Source organism: Bombus bifarius, unplaced genomic scaffold (assembly GCF_011952205.1).
Source record: "Bombus bifarius isolate JDL3187 unplaced genomic scaffold, Bbif_JDL3187 scf7180000008233, whole genome shotgun sequence".
Lineage (NCBI taxonomy): Eukaryota > Metazoa > Arthropoda > Insecta > Hymenoptera > Apidae > Bombus > Bombus bifarius.
The window spans coordinates 672,380-692,409 of NW_022884528.1; the positions used below are offsets into that span (position 1 = coordinate 672,380).

The 20,030-nt window shown below is 28.0% G+C and overlaps 4 protein-coding genes across 9 annotated transcripts; 2 read left to right on the forward strand and 2 right to left on the reverse strand.

Moving 5' to 3' along the window:
• The first annotated feature begins 894 nt into the window (after window positions 1-894).
• On the forward strand, window positions 895-9,516 carry LOC117211395 (E3 ubiquitin-protein ligase Su(dx)). Of its 2 annotated transcripts, none has more exons than XM_033455208.1 (12): window positions 895-1,220; window positions 1,494-1,629; window positions 2,521-2,967; window positions 4,446-5,490; window positions 5,576-5,807; window positions 5,929-6,242; window positions 6,325-6,567; window positions 6,648-6,807; window positions 8,265-8,539; window positions 8,610-8,835; window positions 8,918-9,014; window positions 9,135-9,516. In XM_033455208.1, the coding sequence occupies exons 2-12, from the start codon at window positions 1,572-1,574 to the stop codon at window positions 9,305-9,307; spliced, it is 3,270 nt and encodes a 1,089-aa protein (XP_033311099.1). In that variant the 5' UTR covers window positions 895-1,220; window positions 1,494-1,571; the 3' UTR covers window positions 9,308-9,516. The 2 variants fall into 2 exon arrangements, with proteins under 2 accessions (XP_033311099.1, XP_033311100.1); XM_033455209.1 differs by having other exon boundaries at window positions 895-1,068.
• A 3,471-nt stretch (window positions 9,517-12,987) lies between these two features.
• Window positions 12,988-16,532, reverse strand: LOC117211396. 3 transcript variants are annotated; one of them, XM_033455211.1, is made up of 6 exons: window positions 16,332-16,532; window positions 15,856-15,936; window positions 14,896-15,014; window positions 14,681-14,804; window positions 14,293-14,567; window positions 12,988-13,271 (listed from the first exon to the last, which is right to left on the reverse strand). In XM_033455211.1, exons 1-6 carry the CDS (start codon window positions 16,394-16,396, stop codon window positions 13,162-13,164), a joined length of 774 nt encoding a protein of 257 aa, XP_033311102.1. In that variant the 5' UTR covers window positions 16,397-16,532; the 3' UTR covers window positions 12,988-13,161. The 3 variants fall into 3 exon arrangements, with proteins under 3 accessions (XP_033311102.1, XP_033311103.1, XP_033311104.1); XM_033455213.1 differs by having other exon boundaries at window positions 13,153-13,194; window positions 16,332-16,531; XM_033455212.1 differs by lacking the exon at window positions 15,856-15,936.
• Window positions 16,533-17,516: 984 nt separating this feature from the next.
• On the forward strand, window positions 17,517-18,873 carry LOC117211397 (protein SYS1 homolog). Of its 3 annotated transcripts, none has more exons than XM_033455216.1 (2): window positions 17,517-17,590; window positions 18,210-18,873. In XM_033455216.1, exon 2 carries the CDS (start codon window positions 18,294-18,296, stop codon window positions 18,774-18,776), a length of 483 nt encoding a protein of 160 aa, XP_033311107.1. In that variant the 5' UTR covers window positions 17,517-17,590; window positions 18,210-18,293; the 3' UTR covers window positions 18,777-18,873. The 3 variants fall into 3 exon arrangements, with proteins under 3 accessions (XP_033311107.1, XP_033311105.1, XP_033311106.1); XM_033455214.1 differs by having other exon boundaries at window positions 17,528-17,881; XM_033455215.1 differs by having other exon boundaries at window positions 17,528-17,771.
• Window positions 18,861-19,609, reverse strand: LOC117211398 (NADH dehydrogenase [ubiquinone] iron-sulfur protein 6, mitochondrial). Its single transcript, XM_033455217.1, has 3 exons — window positions 19,360-19,609; window positions 19,090-19,266; window positions 18,861-19,014 (listed from the first exon to the last, which is right to left on the reverse strand). The coding sequence occupies exons 1-3, from the start codon at window positions 19,492-19,494 to the stop codon at window positions 18,952-18,954; spliced, it is 375 nt and encodes a 124-aa protein (XP_033311108.1). The 5' UTR covers window positions 19,495-19,609; the 3' UTR covers window positions 18,861-18,951.
• Between the last annotated feature and the right edge of the window lie 421 nt (window positions 19,610-20,030).

The following is a 20,030-nucleotide window of genomic DNA, read 5'->3' on the forward strand; positions in this document are numbered from 1 at the left end:
TTCATTCTTTGGAAATAACAAAAACAGAAACACAATTATTTGATTTTGAAGTCCTATCATAATTTCCTTTACAGCCAAGAACACATCAATGTAATAATGTTATTAATTTATAAAACTTTGTATAAAGCTATTATATTGTAAAAAGCTAAAATAAAAGATATAAAATAAGTATTTAAGAGCTTTGACTTTAGAGTCTATTTCACATACACTATTACATGCTATTATATACATTCTGTTGCATTATACTGTAATTGTTTTATATTAGTATTATCACTTACTGTCACAACATACATATATTACACTAATAAACATTTATAGATTATAGAACTGGCTAGATTATATTTATATCAGAAGAAGTTCCTAATATTGTTGTCAGATTCGCTTTTATTATGAAGCGTAAAAGCCCAATCTTTAGAGTTCATTTTAGATTTCATTTTATAATATTTTTTAATGATTTCTTACAATATTACAAACTGATATCTTTTAATATTATTAAAACTAAAATTAAAATATTGAATATCATTATGCTTCTTTTTAATATAAAGTAACAATCATTTTACTTCATTTTGATAATAATTTTAATGACGTAATAAGGCATACATATTTTAACAATTTCCTAATTATGATTTTTATGTTTTCTTCTACTTCTTTTATGTACATATATATTATCAAATATTTTCAACAACTTATTTTAATAACAAATAAATACTTTGACATGTCCAACATTCACGAATTATATACTATTTTTTTAGTAAATTCATATTTTATGCTATTAAATTCTAGGGAATTCGAAATATAGAGACTTAATACAGTTTACATTTTCTGTGAGATAAATACATAATATATGCGCGCGCATCCACATGCTATACTTTTATACCTAGTGATTTGCATATTATAAAAGGTTCCTACCTTTGATGTGTGAAAAGATGGTGACCTACTGATAACGAAGTTCTGTGATAAAAATTGTGAGTGTGGAAGAACCTTTTCTATCATACAAACGTTAATATCCTAGATACAGGCAATGCATTGGAGCTGGATACACTTGCAACAGTCATGATAAATACATCTGTATGTTACAATTATTTGAGTATTTTAATATCCGATCATTAGAAAGGATACCAATAGCAGTAGTGTTTTTAGTATGTGAAAACGATAAAGTTTTTAAATCGTATTGTACTGTATTTAATGGGTAATGTGTGTATTTACTACTAATTATATATGTAAGTGCATTTCTTCACAACATGTTATTTAGTGTTTATCGCCATTATAAAATATCTGAAATACGTTTTCATTTTGGTAATTTATATATTGATGTAGCATAATTTACCAACTCATGATACTGGTTTAAGTATCTCTTTTGTTTTAACATAGTACTAGTTGTTTTCACAATGTCCTTTAATTTTACCTTAAATTATTTTTGTAATTTTTATTTACGCACTTATGATAAAGGTGTTGATACTTAATTGTACTATTAAGGTTATAAAATATTGCAGGTAAAACTTACATATAAATAGTTAAGAAATTATGAATTCTCAAAAATTATCTTATTAAAATATACTAAATTGTATACAATGTCTCATTGTGAAGAAGAAGTGGCATCGTCTGGTTTTCACCAATTAAGCATTACTAGTAAGTTTCTATATCCTTATTTATTGTTATGTATATTTAACATATTTTTTTGTGTATTGTATAGTTCATGCACTATCGTGCATAAGTATTTGAATACTTGGTGCAGTCCAATCTGAACATAGATATTTTTATTATATGTTTAACATTATGATAGGAGAATATTTCTCTATTGTTAATTCTTTATTTCTTGTCATAACTGAATTCAAATGTTCTGCTAAACTAAAACTGAAACAAGGAATATACATGTATCAATCAAGTTCCACATTTATCTGTAATAAATACATGAATCTTCATAAAGTATACATAAACTATTAAAATGTGATTGGAAACACTTGTTCTCATTATTATTGTAAAATCTCAATGTTGAACAGATACACTTAGTTGCCTATCTTAAGTGTTTCTCTCGAAGTATTTTTCATCCTACCTATCCTACCGTAATCTTATCATATTCTACTAATTACATTTAAGATACTGTAGTAGGATCAAAGGTAAAAATTAAATTAAAGAACTTTATTTGGGATAAAGTTCCAAGCACCATCTATGTCCAATCAAGACAAAATTTGGTGGATGTTATAAGAACAGAGAGTAGACTCAAAATATAAAAATTTCAGTTTTGACAATTCATGCATTTAAAAGATATAGGAAGTGTCCAAATACCTATACATAGTAGTATATATATGAATATGTGTATATACATGTACATGGTTTTACATTTACATAATTTAACAGTCATAATTTTACAGTATAATGTAGTTTAATTTTAATTACTTACCAGATAAATATTAAACATATAAAAATTGTTAGAAAAATACATAAAAAACAAATTATATAATATTACTCTTAAATATTAATACTGTTTTAGGTACATATAATAAAATTTTATTATTTTAGTTGAAGGTGCTATATTAAGAAGTTCTACATTTTTAAAGCCTAATCCTTACATTGAATTTTCTGTTGATGATAAAAGTCCTCGGAAGACAGAAGTTTCAAAATCCACATATCAACCAAAATGGAACGAGGAATTTACAATACTTGTAACTCCATATTCGCAATTACATTTTCGATTGTTAGATCACAGTACATTCCGAAAAGATACTTTAATTGGAGAAAAAAAAATAAGTCTTTCTCAAGTATTATCTCATTATAATGGGAAATTAGAAAATATGGAAGTAACGTTTGATTTAATGACTGAAAATAAACATGATTCTCAGTTATGTAAGGTTGGAGAATTGATTACAGTATTTGATGGATTAAGAATTAACATGCCAAATACGTCATCACTAACTATTAATGAATCACTATCGTGTCAGACGCAATCTGGCTGTATGCCTTATGATGGTAAGAAATTAAGATCAAGCATATAATAATCTTTAAATAATAAATGAATAAATAATTTTTAACTAATGATAAATGAGACAGAACTTTTTACAAAATTTTAAGGAAAGAATACCAGGATAATGAGTATTATCTAAATAAGTATTATTAGGTTGTCTGAAAAGTGTTTTTCTTTTACAGACACGTCTTTTACAACAATGCACCTTTATACAAACATGAAACCTAATCTGTCGAACGTTGTGATCTTTATTTTGATAGAACAAAATGGATCATACGTAATTCGATAAAATACTATAAAACGGAAAATGTTGTGCATCCATTATTTCCTTATAAAACGAAAGAAACTTTTTGGGCGATCTAATATGTGTAGTGTATGTCATTATATGACATTATATGACATTTCAAATATAGCTGTCTATTATAGAATTTAATAAAATTTTTAAAGCATCTATATTAATTTTTAAAAATCAATAAATTAATGAAACAAGATATTAAAAATGTTTCTCTCTTCTTGGAAAAGTTAGTTACTTTAAATGTTTTAAATAGGGGCATTCTTACTTTTAATTTTATAAGGAATAGGGTTATTTAATTTCCACTGTTACACATACATCTAAAATATTTAATTATGTGATCACATCTTTACAGAACTTCACGATAATTTTTCAATGATGATCAAATTAACAAGTGTAGTATGATATACTATGATTGGCTTTGAATTTGCAGTATAATATTTCAGAATCACTAAGTAATCAATTTTTTATAGAGAATCATAGATAATTATATTACGATTTCGTAAAAAATATATTTTCTACATATTCTACACATATTTGCTACATTCATATAACTATAAGATACTTCTAGTGTTGGTGTTCTTATTACTTTATAATTAGTAGTGTAGGTTTGGAAGAACTAACAGACTGAGAAATAAGTAAACATCTAGTAATGAATAAATAATATTTACAGCAAAATGCAAATGTGATATGTGTAAATTAAAGTATAAATTATTTTTAAGATATTGCAATCATCTGTATAGAAATTATCATTATATTTTATTTATTTGTTATAATAAAATATGTTTAAAGTAAGTGTTATTCGCATTTAAATAAAGTATCAGAAAATACACAAATTTTTTCATTATTCAATTTGGAAGAATGAAAGGAGTTGTCTTCTTTTTTAAGTTATTTAAAATTGAACTTGAAATATCTTTATAATGTATAGTAAAATATAAATGATTGAATAATTTTAAATATAAACTAAACATACATGCTGAGTTTTGTTTTTATGTATTTAATAAGTAATAGATTTCTGAAATAAAAAACCATACAGAATAATTTTATAATATAAATTACATAAAACTTTTGTGCGCCTGTATGTGTAATAAAAACAAGTTTTATATATTCTAATTATATATCTTATGTATACACATATATATAAATAATGAAATTGTTCTTAATTTAAGTACAAACATAGTCATATTTTAGGTGTTTCAAATAATGATGCTGTTAGTAATAGTAGCATTCTTAATGGAGGGATTCGTGCTCGCATGAGATTACACGAACCTAAACATGTTGCATCATCTACATTTCATGGAACATTACCAAATGTTTATCAGAACTCTACTTATAGTAGTGGAAGTAAACAGGCCAATGCCAATAAGAATAATGAACAAATTGAGCCTGCTGCATCGCATTCATTATCAAATGGGCACGCAATATCGCCTGCAGACAAATCCATTGTAACATTACCAGGACGTTTTACAGGATCTTTACCAGATGGACGTCAAATGTCTCGAATAGAGCATGTATCGACATCTGGTATAGTAGATGGAAGATTTGGTACATGTACAGAATTATTTCCAAAGGTTTCTGTCTCGGAAAGTCGTAATATTTCTCAACTTGAACAATCAACAGTATTACCTGGAACAGTTGGAATACCTAGATCAGATCAATTAACTGTAGTTAATACAGATATATGTTCACATAGTAGAACAGACCAGCCTATTTCTAATGAACGTAACTCTCGAACAGAACAATCTGTAACTGGTCCTCTTTCAGATAGTTATGGAACTATGAGAACGGATCAAGATACTACTTCTTTAGTAGATGGATGTACAGTTTCTAGAGTAGATCAACTTAGAAATTCTGGATTAACTGATAGTCAGGGATATTCTCAAACAGAGCAATCTGTAGTATTTACTTTATCAGATGGTTCTCATTTAGAACAACCTACAGTGTTTCTTATGACAGATGGACGTGGAATCGCACGTTCAGACCCATCTTCGATATTATCCTTGGATGATGCACGTAGAATTTCTCGTACTGAACAATATACAAATCCTACAACTACTCGTTCAAATTCCCGAGTAGTACAACGGGTCGCTCCATTAACAGGACAAACTACTATGATACCTGGTCAGTCAACTCAACCTGAATCTTCAATAGTACTTGCTGAAGTTGGTCCTACAAATCATTCTGAAGAGCCATTAGCTCCTGGTTGGGAAATGAGATATGACATGTATGGGAGAAGGTTGTACTATTTTAAAAAATTATTCAATTTTTACATTTTTAGAAAATATATAATATTCTTTTTTTTATGGTACATTTTTAATTAGGTATTATGTTGATCATATGACACGAAGCACTTCTTGGGAAAGACCACAACCTCTGCCACATGGATGGGAAGTTCGTAGAGATCCAAGAGGCAGAATTTATTATGTAGATCATAATAGAAGAACTACAACATGGCAAATACCAAATACAGAAAGATTACAACATTTTCAACACTGGCAAGGTGAAAGACAGCATGTGGTACAACAAGGTAACCAACGGTTTCTTTATCCTCAAGTAAGTAATAAATAATTATAACATATATATAATTTTATTTTTATTTATATTTTACATTGAGTTTTAAAAATATAGATATTTAACAATCTAATATAGAAATAAATTCAATATGTATATATAGGCACATGGAAATCAAGCAGCTATAGCAGGACCATCAACATCATCCATAATCGATGATGATGATGCTTTGGGACCATTACCTGCTGGCTGGGAGAGACGTAAACAACCAGAAGGAAGAGTTTATTATGTAAATCATAAAAATCGTACTACACAATGGGAGGATCCAAGAACGCAAGGACAAGAAACTGGAATTGATGAACCACCATTACCAGATGGCTGGGAAATGCGATTAACTGAAGATGGAGTTCGATATTTTGTAGATCATAATACAAGAACAACTACATTTCAGGATCCAAGACCTGGAGCACCTAAAGGGTTTGTGTAATCTTTTTTTATCAATCTTTACTAGTTTAACTTTTTGCCTTATTATGTTCTTCACTACTATATTTTTATTTAGTCCTAAAGGTATTTATCGTGTACCAAGAGCATATGAAAGATCATTCCGATGGAAATTATCACAATTTCGCTTCTTGTGTCAAACTAATGCATTACCGAATCATATAAAAATTAGTGTCAATCGACAGACATTATTTGAAGATTCTTATCATCAAATAATGAATGCAGAAGCTTTTGCATTGAGGCGCAGATTATATATCATATTTAAAGGGGAAGAAGGGTTAGATTATGGAGGTGTATCAAGGTAAGAATTGAATCAGCAATTCCATGGAAAAAATTTTATTTTGTAAGAATAAAAATAAATTAAACAAATTCTGATTTCAGGGAATGGTTTTTCCTGTTGAGTCATGAAGTATTAAATCCAATGTATTGTTTATTTGAATATGCCAACAAGAATAATTATAGCTTACAAATCAATCCAGCATCTTATGTCAATCCTGATCATTTACAGTATTTTAAATTCATTGGAAGATTTATAGCAATGGTATGATAATTTCTACTGTTAATAATATTATATTTGATAAAATCAATGAAATTAATATACGCTAAATATAATATAGTGTATATACAGGGTGGTTGGTAACTGGTGGTATAAGCGGAAAGGGGGTGAATCTACGCGAAAAAAGAAGTCGAAAATATAGAATAAAAATTTTTCTTTTGAGGCTTTGTTTTCGAGAAAATCGACTTTGAATTTTCGCTCGGTACGCGTGCACTTTATCACGTCTCGTTATAACGGATCTCACTGTAGATCAGGAGAGCGTGGTGGCCAAGCACCAGCACTACCAATCCAGCCTTGGTAATGTTGGTTTAAAAAATCTGTCACATGACGACTAAAATATGGCGGTGCACCGTCTTGTGAAAAATTAAACTTCCTCTAGTTCTCAGCGGTACATTTAATAATTCCGGTAGTTCGTTTTGTAAGAAATCGAAATATGCTGCTGACGTTACATTTCCTTCGAAAAAATATGGCCCAATAATTAGATGTCCGATTATGCCAGCCCAAATGTTTACGTTCCATCTTACTTGAAAATGTGTTTCAAGAATAGAGTGAGGATTCTCATTTTGCCAATTATGCATGTTATGGACATTGAACATGCTGTCCCTTGTAAATTTCGCTTCATCGGTCCATAAAATTTTTAACAAAAATTCTGCATTGTTGGCATGCTGTTAAAGCAACCAATGACAAAATGCCTTTCGCGAAATCTTATCATGAGGTATGAGTCCTTGTACCCTGGTGATATGATAAGCATGTAAGTTGTTTTCATGTAGAATTCGAAGAATCGTGAAGCAACTAAGATTATACCGCAAAGAAAGGTTTCTTGCACTTATGTCAGGATGTTCCAAAACGTCCTTTAGTATTTGCTCTTCAACATTTACACTAACGCGTCGTCGACGACCACCATGTCGTCCAAGTTTTTCAAAAGAACCATATTCGCCAAGGGTTCGTTCTGCTCTTTGAATAACACGTCTGTCAGGATGTCGACGATTGGGATACCGGTATCTGTAATGATCAGCTGTGGTGCGTTATCACCACACGCACCTAACGAAAGTATCATGTCCGTATATTCCCGATTGCTGTATGTAGACATGATGGTAGACTAATAGGTACTGATAGTGGATAGCGATAAAAGTCGGATAGTAAGTTAATAGGTAGGAAAACACTGCGGTCACATTGAAAGTGTTTATCTACATAACGTCAATCGAGACAACGATCTACAGTGAGATCCGTTATAACGAGACGCGATAAAGTGCACGCGAACCGAGCGAAAATTCAAAGTCGATTTTCTCGAAAACAAAGCCTCAAACGAAAAATTTTTATCCTATATTTTCGACTTCTTTTTTCGCGTAGAATCACCCCCTTTCCGCTTGTACCACCAGTTACCAACCACCCTGTATATATAAATATGTTATATATAATAAATATAAATACATTAATTGTAGGCTCTTTATCATGGACGGTTTATCTACAGTGGTTTCACTATGCCGTTTTATAAACGTATGTTAAATAAGAAATTGGTTATGAAAGATATAGAATCTATTGATCCAGAATTCTATAAATCTCTTGTGTGGATAAAAGAAAATAATATCGACGAGTGTGGTCTCGAATTGTATTATAGCGTAGATTTTGAAATTCTTGGTCAAGTAATACATCATGAATTAAAAGAGGGTGGTGACAAAATTAGAGTTATTGAAGATAATAAAGAAGAATATATTAGGTACTGTTATAATTAATATTAACATTTTACATCTTAAAAAATAATTATTCATTGATTATTACTATATAAGGTTAATGACAGAATGGAGAATGACCAGAGGTATAGAGGACCAAACTAAAGCATTTTTGGAAGGTTTCAATTCGGTTGTACCATTGGAATGGTTGAAATATTTTGATGAACGTGAATTAGAACTTATGCTCTGTGGTATGCAAGAAATAGATGTAGAAGACTGGCAACGCAATACAATTTATAGACATTATACACGAAATAGCAAACAAATCTTATGGTTTTGGCAGGTTCGTTATTATGCATACAAAATTATTTGTAAGATATTATCTAGTATATATATCATTTATTATATTTATATATTTTATTCAGTTTGTAACAAGAACAGATAGTGAAAAACGAGCTCGACTTTTGCAATTTGTAACTGGTACCTGTCGAGTACCTGTTGGAGGATTTGCAGAACTAATGGGTAAATAGTAAACATCAATAACTAAATAAATATGAAATAATTTATAGAAATCAGATGATTTACATTTGAAACTATTTTTTGTTATCTTTTTTGTTTTTGTTCTTTTTTTATTTTCTTTAGGGAGCAATGGTCCTCAAAGATTTTGCATAGAAAAAGTAGGAAAGGATACATGGCTACCTAGATCACATACATGCTTCAATAGATTGGATTTACCACCATATAAGAGTTATGATCAACTAGTAGAAAAGTTAAACTATGCAATTGAAGAAACAGAAGGTTTTGGTCAAGAATAATTAGAAATATACCTTATGAAACGTAATATGCCACTGCCTATGAAGCGATGAAGACAAGTTTAGTATAGTGGTACAAGGTTTTAATGATTTTATTTATCTTGTTCCCAACACAACAAGATACAATTGTTAAGTAAAGAAATTTCTTTAAATTAATGAATTGAAGACGTTTGTATTACATCTTTATAAAAAAATCCTTATATTCTTTTTAATTGAAAATGTTTTATTTCAAAATATATTTCATTTATTTTATGTATGTTGTAATGGAACCTAAACATGTAAAAGTCGTAGAAAATATTAATGAAATGCACAGAAAATATTAACAAATTTGTATATATTTAGAAAATAAAGTTTATAAACAATGCATAGAATAAAATGAAAGCAAAGATGCCAAAATAATTATCTTATAATAATTAATTTTTTAAAGATTAATTTTATTTTATTTTCTTGTGTTTTTCTGTCCTAATAAGAGTTATAACGATAAAATATATCCTGTCTTTTAAGTGTTAGATATTGATGCTTTCTACGATATTTTAGTAACAGTCCCTATGGAAGGGCTTGAAAATTACAGTAACAAATGCTGTACATATTAAGCCATTAATATATTGTATTTTATGTGACAACTCAATGATAACAATTTCATGTTTTGTCCTAAGTAGTTATAAAAACTGTATTGAAAAAATTTTGTACATACATTAGGAAATGAAAAATACTAGATCCAAAAATGGCTATTTGCATAAACTAGATAATTTATAAAATGTTTAACATATGAGTCTATAAAAAAATAATGTCTGATAATTACAGCTTACATTTCAAGTAACTCTTTTTACTGCTTGAAATATTATAAACGAAAAAATACTATATTTTATCGTGAGAATTTAATTCTTACAAATAATATTTTTAAATTATTAGCATTTATTAATATTCATAATGTATAAATTTCAGTTGTTTCTGTAACAGATACCACTGTAAGAATGTGATATAACAAAATTAATAATAATAAACTAAAATATTTGACTATCTCTATTTGCTTATAATGTTTTATGTTCCCAGATAATAAAGCATTAGTTTGAAGATATCAAATTAATAAAAGATATTTATTATATATGTTCACATAAAAATATAGCAGGAAAGATGAACTTAAAGAAATATAAATCCGAATCCAAAAATTGAATGCCTTCATAGCGAAATATTAATTAACATTTGTAAAATATTTATTATATAAATTAACATATAAAGTGAATTTTACATAAATTTATTTCAAGATATGATACAATTATAAATTATAAATTTATGCTTACAGAAATATTTTACAAATTGTTGAATGTCTGTATAAAAGTGGTGGGATACATTTTTTAATTATTTGTTTTTTGATTCAAAACAGTCCATAATGTCCAATTTCACTTTTATGTCCAGAGCTTTGCTTGTGTATTATTGTTATTAAATTAATGTTTAATATTATAACTATTTCTTTTATAACATTTACAATATACCTGTTTGATTTTTTTTTAATTCTAGTATTCTTTATATTATAATCTTAGGACTATAAGCATGAAATTTGTTAATGTTTTCAACAGTAATTTGTGTGCGCATGTATGCATCCGTATATGTACAAATAGATATTGTAATTAATGTAAGAATTAACACATTTAATATACGTGCAATATAAAATTGTATATGTGTGCACACAAATTAAATTCATGGAATGTGTATTCGAACAGTAATATAATACAAAATAAATGCATGACAAATTTATAATAATATTAAAAAAAATAAGTTTACTCATTCATTGATAAATCACTTAAAATACATATAAATACTTGTATTATAACTTCTATATAATGTGTATTCTAAGTTTCATAACTTAATGTATACAATGTATGAAACTATTTACTGTTACCTTCTCAAACTATTAAAGTGTAAACTTTTAATTGAATGAACTTATACTTTACTTTCTATTATTTTAATGTAACTACATTTTATTTATTGTTTATCATTTTTGGGTTGTGTAAAAATTTTTACAATAATAAAAGTATTTTAAAAGGAGAAGAAACAGAAGATATAATTTGTTTCCCAATATTATCATTTAAAATCTGTCCTTTGCAGAATTTGAAAATGATTATGAAATCTGTTTTGAAGTATTATAATTGAAAAATCTCTTTTGCCAAATTTAAATGAGGATGTAAAAGTATAGAAATACTTTAGATTCCGTAAAACGTATTGATATCTATTTTTTCTAAATATATGAAATTAAATATGTAAAATCTATCCTGTGTATATTTCGTATTTTATAATAAAATATTGTACTTTTTTTTATTTAAATTGTTGTTATATACGCATCCACCACAGAGCGAAAACGTGCGCTTTTAGTCTAGTGCACTCCACAGATAGAAATCATTCATACCACATGTGAGCATATCATGTTTGATAGACCATGATATTATAGTGTACCTCATCACAAGATTATCAAAATTACAAGATTTGTAATATATATGTACAGAACTAAATCTTGAGCAATTTTAATTACATTAGGTAAGTCTCATCACTTTTCTTTCTTCCTTATTTACTAAATAAGACTGGAACCCAAAACTAACAAAAAAATGAAGAACAGAAATTTTTGCTCCACATCAGAAGTCATCCCAATAAAACACATAAGAAACAACAACTTCAATCCCTACATCAACTATACTTTAATATATCAAATATATAATATGTATAATGTATACAACAAAAATTTGGAAGTAACCATGTTAGCCACAACTGCACATTTGCATATAAGTTTGAAGCTCCAAGATGTAAGTGAATAATAAATCATATTCATATATGCATATGATAAATTCATGATCCATCCCTACCATGAAATTTTGATATTTTTATGGTATATAAAGAATCGAAAAATCATAATCCTGATACAGAACATCTGCAAGACGTCACGAAAAGTGTCATCATGTAATTTCGCATCGCGTTCGTTAAGAGTCAGTAAGTAAGATCGGGCTAATATTCTTTCATCAACTGTTGACCCTATAGAATCCGCGAATTGCAATTCCCTATCTTGACGTACGTTTCATCCATCCAGAGCCTTGATTTTTTAATGGAGAACCATGTCGAGTCCCGACTATTGAATGGTTCCCCGCCAGTGATCCTTGTACCTGTGAGTGGAAAAACCTGCAAGATGACATCGCATGGCAAGTCCTACAGAATTGGCCCGAGCACCGATCTTTAATGTATTCCATAGGACACTTCTCTCCGATGCAATGCGCCATTCCTGCCGAGATATTCTATTCCCGAAGATAGACCCCGATAACCCATCTAAGATATATGTCAAATAATTTTTATTTATGTATCCATACTCGGCTTGGTGCCCTACTAGGCTCGGCATCCATGGGCGCAAAGTTGAAATACGCCCAACCCGTCTATGGTAATATAGTCTTCCAGGACAGAGAATTGAAGGTGTTGTTAAGGGACGCCGTCAACGCTATCTTAACCTACGCATCATCGGTAAGTACAGGATGAACAAGATTCTCCGACTTATCCGACGGGTGTCTAATTGTACCTAATTAATAAATCAAAGCTTACCATAGGTATATAGTAGTAGGTGTATAGTAGGTATACAATACCGTTCGCTATTCATTTCACGTTTCACGAATATGAAGGTTTTTTATTTTTATAGAAATGATCTACTCTTCTACACAAATACACATATTTATAAAACTACTTTATATATTATATTGAAGTAAATTTATTACATATTACATACATCTCAAATTTAAATTGCTTGACAACAATGTATTACTTATCATTCCATTAATCATTTATACATTCTTACTATAGATAACTATTATTTAAATACTATTTGATCATAATTTCGGATTGGGTTTAAACAATTTTTCCCAGGAAAAGAAATTGAAATGAATATTAGGAAAACTATTTGTTTCATTCGGTAACTTCCTTTTTTCCAATAAATCACCTGAAATTCATATTGCATTCATATAATAATAAATATTCAAACACAAAAATCAATCAACACTGTCTATGTTAAATACTATATAATTATATGTAGAATGATTTTAATTAATATAATGATCCTAAATATTTCTGTTGTTTCTAACAATATCTAAAATAAAACGCACATGGATGGCAGCATGTAAAAAAAAAACATTTCTTCACTAAAAAAAGGATGAATAGCTACAAGAAATATTCGAGATATATTCGAAAATAATGACACAATTAAAACAATATAGATCTATTATACAATTTTCGAAAGAGACTATATATACCATCATAAAATATAATTTAAACAATTTAATATTACTTTTACCATCTCTTTCTATAAACATTACACACATTTTTTCATCATATTAAAAACGACAGAAATATTTAGACTTACTATAATAATTGATGATGATTATACAGGGTAATTGGTAACTGGTGGTACAAGCGGAAAGGGAGTGATTCTACGCGAAAAAAGAAGTCGAAAATATAGAATAAAAGTTTTTCGTTTGAGGCTTTGTTTTCGAGAAAATCGACTTTGAATTTTCGCTCGGTACGCGTGCACTTTATCACGTCTTACAAAACAAACTACCGGAATTATTAGAAGATGTACCGCTGAGAACTAGAGGAAATTTAATTTTTCACAAGACGGTGCACCGCCACATTTTAGTCATCATGTGATAGATTTTTTAAACCAACATTACCAAGGCTGGATTGGTAGTGCTAGAACAATAGCCACCACGCTCTTCTGATCTACAGTGAGATCCGTTATAACGAGACGCGATAAAGTGCACGCGTTCCGAGCGAAAATTCAAAGTCGATTTTCTCGAAAACAAAGCCTCAAACGAAAAATTTTTATTCTATATTTTCGACTTCTTTTTTCGCGTAGAATCACCCCCTTTCCGCTTGTACCACCAGTTACCAACCACCCTGTATATAAATGTAAATAATGTAAACAATTATATATTCAGTATCAACATTTTATATAAATTACTTACAGTTACTTATATCAGAAATATCTTCTATTTTGGTTTCTACTCCATTTTTGTCTATTTTTGTAACAATAGTATGAATTTTGTCACCAATTTGGTGTGATATAATAGTTTCCTCGTTTCCTTCATGATCTTTAATAACTTGTTTTTGTTCTATTGTTCCATCAGGTTTACGAACATATTCTTTCCTGATAGATCTTCCAATTATGGAAGGTCGTGCTACTTCAAGTTGTGGCTTGTCAGACTCACCCCAAACATTGGAAAAATTATCTATAGTAACTCTGTTAAAAATATAACATTTTTTCAAACAATTATAAATTATACCTATCAATTATATCTAATTATTTTATAAAGTGATTAAATTAACTGCAATTCATTAAATTTAGATACTAACTTTCCATCTAAATCTGTATCTAATTTTAATTCCATCTGATCATTATTTGGTTTTAACATGTTATCACGTAAAGATTTTCTCTGTGAGGGTATAAATGAAAATACGTTTGTATTTGCATCATTACCTGAACAAATTAAAAAAATATTTGTATGTATGTAAATGTAAATCTAAGTTTAATTATGTGTAAGTTAAATACAATAATTATATGTACATACCTTCATTATTAAATCCATAAATAAAATTCATCATTATATTCTCCATCTGAGACTCAAAATATCTTGTTATTTCTAATGGATCACTAAAGATGTTAAAGTGATCGACTCTCTCGAAAAATCTATTATATATTATATTATATGAGATTTTATGGTAAAATTAATCATTTAAAAGAGTACAAAATAAATAAATAATACATTGTGGGCAGTAGATGCTAATATCAATAAATATGTAAATGCTGATTATAGCCATAATATCAAGTGCTGAGACATGTTCCATTTTTTAATTAGTAGGTTGCTGAAATTAGGTTGCTGAACTGGGATTCATACATGAATTTTTTATTTGCCAAACAAGTGCTTTCCCAATTGAACTATCCAAGTCATTTGTGTACATTCTCTCCCAAACTCTTAAAACTTAATATGGGTGCTGCCTACAATGTAGATATCATGGAAAGCAAATTGACATCTATTAACGTAAATGTTAAAATAAATTTTTGTTATAAATAAACTAAAGTTACAGTTTTAGGTTAAGTTCTGTACAATAACAACATTTCATCAACGTTGTAACTAAGCAAAAGTATACTGATATTAGCATGCATCTGATAATTTACATATATGAGCTATGTCCTTATCACCAATCACATATTTTTAATTTGTTAGTTACATGATTAAAAAATGAAGAAAATGTTTTAAATAGTATTCAATAGGATAGTTTATACATAGAAGCGTTCAATTCTAACAATTATGTAAATTTAAATCTTGAAAATCTAAAATTCTTCACTACTTTTTTACTACGCATTTTGCAGCATTCCTTAAATTTAGTCATGGTGCAAATTACTATTTGTTTAACATTTTGTTTCATTCTTAGCTAATCTTTAAAGCATTACTTTACTTTCTACAGTAAATTTATAATAAATAATATGCAGTTTTATACTTTGACATAAGATATAAAGTAAAAATTACCTGCTATCATCATGAATATCAATTTGAGACATTGACTTTTGAAAATTATCTCCTCCATAATTATTTTGATAATCGTCAAATCTGAAATATTTAGTAATGCAAGTTTAATTAAAATAAGGGTGGAACTGTAGAAAAGACCCTCGTTTATATTATCGAAGATAAGCGGCTGGAGGCATCCAATACTGACGCATATGCTGCCACAGACGCACAACTTTGGCAGAATTTACTGTAGTGGTACTTATAGTTTTTCGCGAATATCTTGGAAACTAAGTTAACCCATTCTTTAAATGTATAGGAAAGAGTTATTCAAAATGTTGTGTTTTACAATATATTTAAAAATCGTTGAAATCGGACAATTCACAAAAATGAGAAAGAGGATTATAATTGATTACATCGCAGAAAATGAATGAAAATAGACTATCGAAATACAGATAGTCCGTAATATAGATATAAATAATGTTTATTTAAATATTTACCCATTATTAAATTTTTCTGATCTTCGCCTACCAAATATATTGCGAATGAAATCCCACAACTCCATTTCTTACTTTTTTAATTCATTCACTGATCCGAAACAAACTTACATCATATTGCAATATGTAATATGATAATATAAACAGATCGCTACGTCACGACTAGTTGTGAAAATCAACATGGCGGACAAGAAAGTTCTCGTCTTGCGCATGAGTGACATGCTATGAATGCCTCAGTAAGAGACAGAGACAATTTATTCATCTCTGTCTGTCTCGCAAGAACGCAAACTTTGTTGATCTTCCATACTGATTTTTCACGATTAGACACGACTCAATTTTGCGACGGTTTTCCCTAGCGAGTGTCGGGACCTATTTACATATATGATCGTGGTATATGCATATATTCTCAAATTAAAATATATAATCAGATTGTACATAAGTATGCTGCATTTAGACACATACTGCTATATTCATCATATTGTATTTTTAATTCATCCACGTTTCATCCATCCGTGCCATCCCTGTATTATGTCTGTAAATATACAATAAATAGATTGGCATTTACAATATAAGAAATATCGCATACATTTAGGCATCATCTAGGACAAAAATTTAAGTCAGATATAGTCATATAAATACATGTTTATTAACATTTGTAGGGTAATATAATAATATTTAAACTTGTGTTTATCATTATTATAATGACCATAGTTGACATTATTATTAAAATTATATATTTAAGAATATAGATTGTATATTAGTTTTGTCCTTGAAAATATTTTATTTATACGATTTAAAAACGGGATATATGAATAGAATGCAAGATATATGTAGATCACACATGTAAATTCAACTTTTGTAGTAACTCATATAAAACGAAATTAAATTTATTATTTGACAAATTAATGTAATTTAAATATAGACAATTTCTATATTTGTAAAGATATTAATGATAATAATAATTTTAATAATGATTCCCTAATAATATAATAATATAATATCATGTAATCAAAATTTTATATAATAAATATAGTGCAAATTTAAACATTTTAAATTGAATAAAAATTAAAAAATTCTAAATTTGATTGAGTACATATTTATTTTACCTTTACAATGAACACAATACAAATAAATATAAATGCTTTTGAATGATAGATTTAAAATTGCCGCCAAATGTCTGTCCATCCCAATTTATATAAGTACATATATGTATACTAGATTCATTATAAGAAAATCTCATGAAATGACAGAATTTGAAAAAGGTAATCATTTTGATGTGAAGCAAGTTTATTAATTACAGTTATTAAAATACAGTGTCACAATTTTTATGTTATACCAATATATAAAATCCAGTGGAATTAGATCTTTTGAATCTGTCATATTGCCTGATTGAGTTGTATATACAAATAAATAAATAAATAAATAAGTATTTTATGTATACACGTATGTATCAGGGAAAAGCATCATTTTCACGTAGTAGATAACCATTTGTATTAATTTAAACGTCTGAATTGTCATAATTGTACCATAAATATTTTATTATTTAAATTTATGTGAGTGATATTTTATTATATAAATTTATATCAAACATAAATAATACATTGTATAATCATATAACGAATCAATATAATTGTATATGTTTGTGAAATAATCGAAGTAAACCCTTTTGCTTTAAATTAAATTATACTACAAAGTATTAAACAAATTTAATGAACCGCTGTAAATTAAACAGAGTTGGTTTCTTATGTGATTTAAAAATTATATAATGATTTTTATTCCTCTATATCTTTTTTATAATTTATAACATAAATCATAAATTTATTGATAATTATAATATATGTTCATCTTCCTGTAAATTAAAAATTCTACTTTTTGTTTTAGATCAAAAGAAACTTTAATATGATAAAGTATAAAACATACAGCATAGGATTGCCTTAGACAAAATTAATATCTCAAAGATAAACAATGAATAATATTTCTGGACAATTCCGTAAAACAATGTGGGATCCGTTCCTTATAATATCTCAAATAATTGCAGTCCAGACTGTGATGTACTTCTGTCTTGGATTATGGATTTGGATTGTTGCATCATACTTAGGATCCACAAAATCATTAGATTATGTTTTCCATTATAAACAAATACACGTTAGAGATTTTGCTGGACAGTTTATAATAATTATTTTTATCTTAAATGCATTAATTGGAGCAATCGCACTGTGGTGGTTAGTACAAAGGACAAAACAGTGTATGGATTTTGCCTGTACAGCACACTTAATACATTTATTATGCTGTTGGATATACAATGCAAGTTTTCCATCAACTTTTAGTTGGTGGTGTTTAAACATTATATCTTTAAGCATAATGTGCGTTTGTGGTGAATTCCTTTGCATGAAAACTGAATTACAAGCAATACCATTAAGCATGAGCAGTCAGAAAACAGCCTTATAAAAATTTGCTACCAAAGTGAAATTGATGTTTAGTAAACAATATCATTTTATACTAAAAAGTTTAAAATAGATAAATAAAAGACTATTTGTTTTTTATATATATATTTCTAACATTAAATATACATTAAAATACATATATAATATATAATTTGACTACATGTATTTGTCCTATTTGTTTAATGATGTTCTTTATAAAAGCGTAAACCACAATATCCACAAGTATGATTACCAGGTTTATCCTAAAATAGAATTATATATTGTAAATAAAATTAAAGAATGTATCTACTTACGTTGTAAATACATATAACTTGTACCAAATTAATGTAAACTTTTGGGTGTCCTAAAGGTCCACCTCCCCCATCACACGCCACAATTTTATCTTTCACTGGTGTAGCAGGAACTTCCGCTATTAATTTAATGGCCCAATTATCATTAACCTCCTTTGGTCTATTTATAAATCGTACATTACGATAATCATCCTCATCATATATCTATTACAAAATAAACGATATTTATTAAAATAAATATTATGTATCGTGGAAAGTTGTAACGATATAAATATATTTTTATCAATATTATTTTACCTGACCAGTATGGGTAACCTTTTTAGCAGATTTTGTAGTTACATCATGTACATTTCTTGTTATTAGTCCTATAATATTAGGTTTATACCTTTTGTTGGAAACTTCTAAAAATTTTACGATTTTCAAATTCGCCATATTTTTTAAAATGTTTTTACACTTTTTTCTTTGAGGTATCACAGCATGTTCATTAGATGCAGGATTTTAACCAAGAATACATATACATATATATATATTCGTCCCAAAGTTAGGCTACGCTACGACATCCACTACAATATTTGTCGAATTAACATTCACGTGACTGGGCTTTTAGTGTGCAACAATTTTTTCTGAGGTCACTATTAGAAGAAATGATTACCTTGTCTTTCTTAAATGAAACGTGATATTAATTTCTAGTACTCGGATAGCTCATTCATTTTAACATCGATTTTCAAATAAATTAAATATAGAAAAGCAATACATTTCATAGAATAAATTTTAAACAATATCAATGTCTTCTTTAGATATTTTATTTAGAAAACTCCAACATAGGATTTTATATATACTTTGTACATAATTTTCAGACAATTAAAAACAACCATTTTACATAAAAAGTTAATTATTTATAAAGATTAAATTCTCATAAAAGCAAAGGAAGATGTGCATTGAATAGTTTGTAATATGGAACTTTGTTT

Excerpts from the sequence above, each read along its gene's own strand:
- LOC117211395 (XM_033455208.1), top strand. The coding sequence starts at position 1,572 with ATGTCTCATTGTGAAGAAGAAGTGGCATCGTCTGGTTTTCACCAATTA. Across the intron at positions 8,836-8,917 it reads AAATCTTATGGTTTTGGCAG|TTTGTAACAAGAACAGATAG; the intron begins GTTCGTTATTAT and ends TATTTTATTCAG. Across the intron at positions 9,015-9,134 it reads AGGATTTGCAGAACTAATGG|GGAGCAATGGTCCTCAAAGA; the intron begins GTAAATAGTAAA and ends TATTTTCTTTAG.
- LOC117211396 (XM_033455211.1), bottom strand. The coding sequence starts at position 16,396 with ATGGAGTTGTGGGATTTCATTCGCAATATATTTGGTAGGCGAAGATCA. Across the intron at positions 15,937-16,331 it reads TCAGAAAAATTTAATAATGG|ATTTGACGATTATCAAAATA; the intron begins GTAAATATTTAA and ends TAAATATTTCAG. Across the intron at positions 14,805-14,895 it reads TTATGGATTTAATAATGAAG|GTAATGATGCAAATACAAAC; the intron begins GTATGTACATAT and ends TAATTTGTTCAG.
- LOC117211397 (XM_033455216.1), top strand. The coding sequence starts at position 18,294 with ATGAATAATATTTCTGGACAATTCCGTAAAACAATGTGGGATCCGTTC.
- LOC117211398 (XM_033455217.1), bottom strand. The coding sequence starts at position 19,494 with ATGGCGAATTTGAAAATCGTAAAATTTTTAGAAGTTTCCAACAAAAGG. Across the intron at positions 19,267-19,359 it reads AGGTTACCCATACTGGTCAG|ATATATGATGAGGATGATTA; the intron begins GTAAAATAATAT and ends ATTTTGTAATAG. Across the intron at positions 19,015-19,089 it reads CAAAAGTTTACATTAATTTG|GATAAACCTGGTAATCATAC; the intron begins GTACAAGTTATA and ends ATTCTATTTTAG.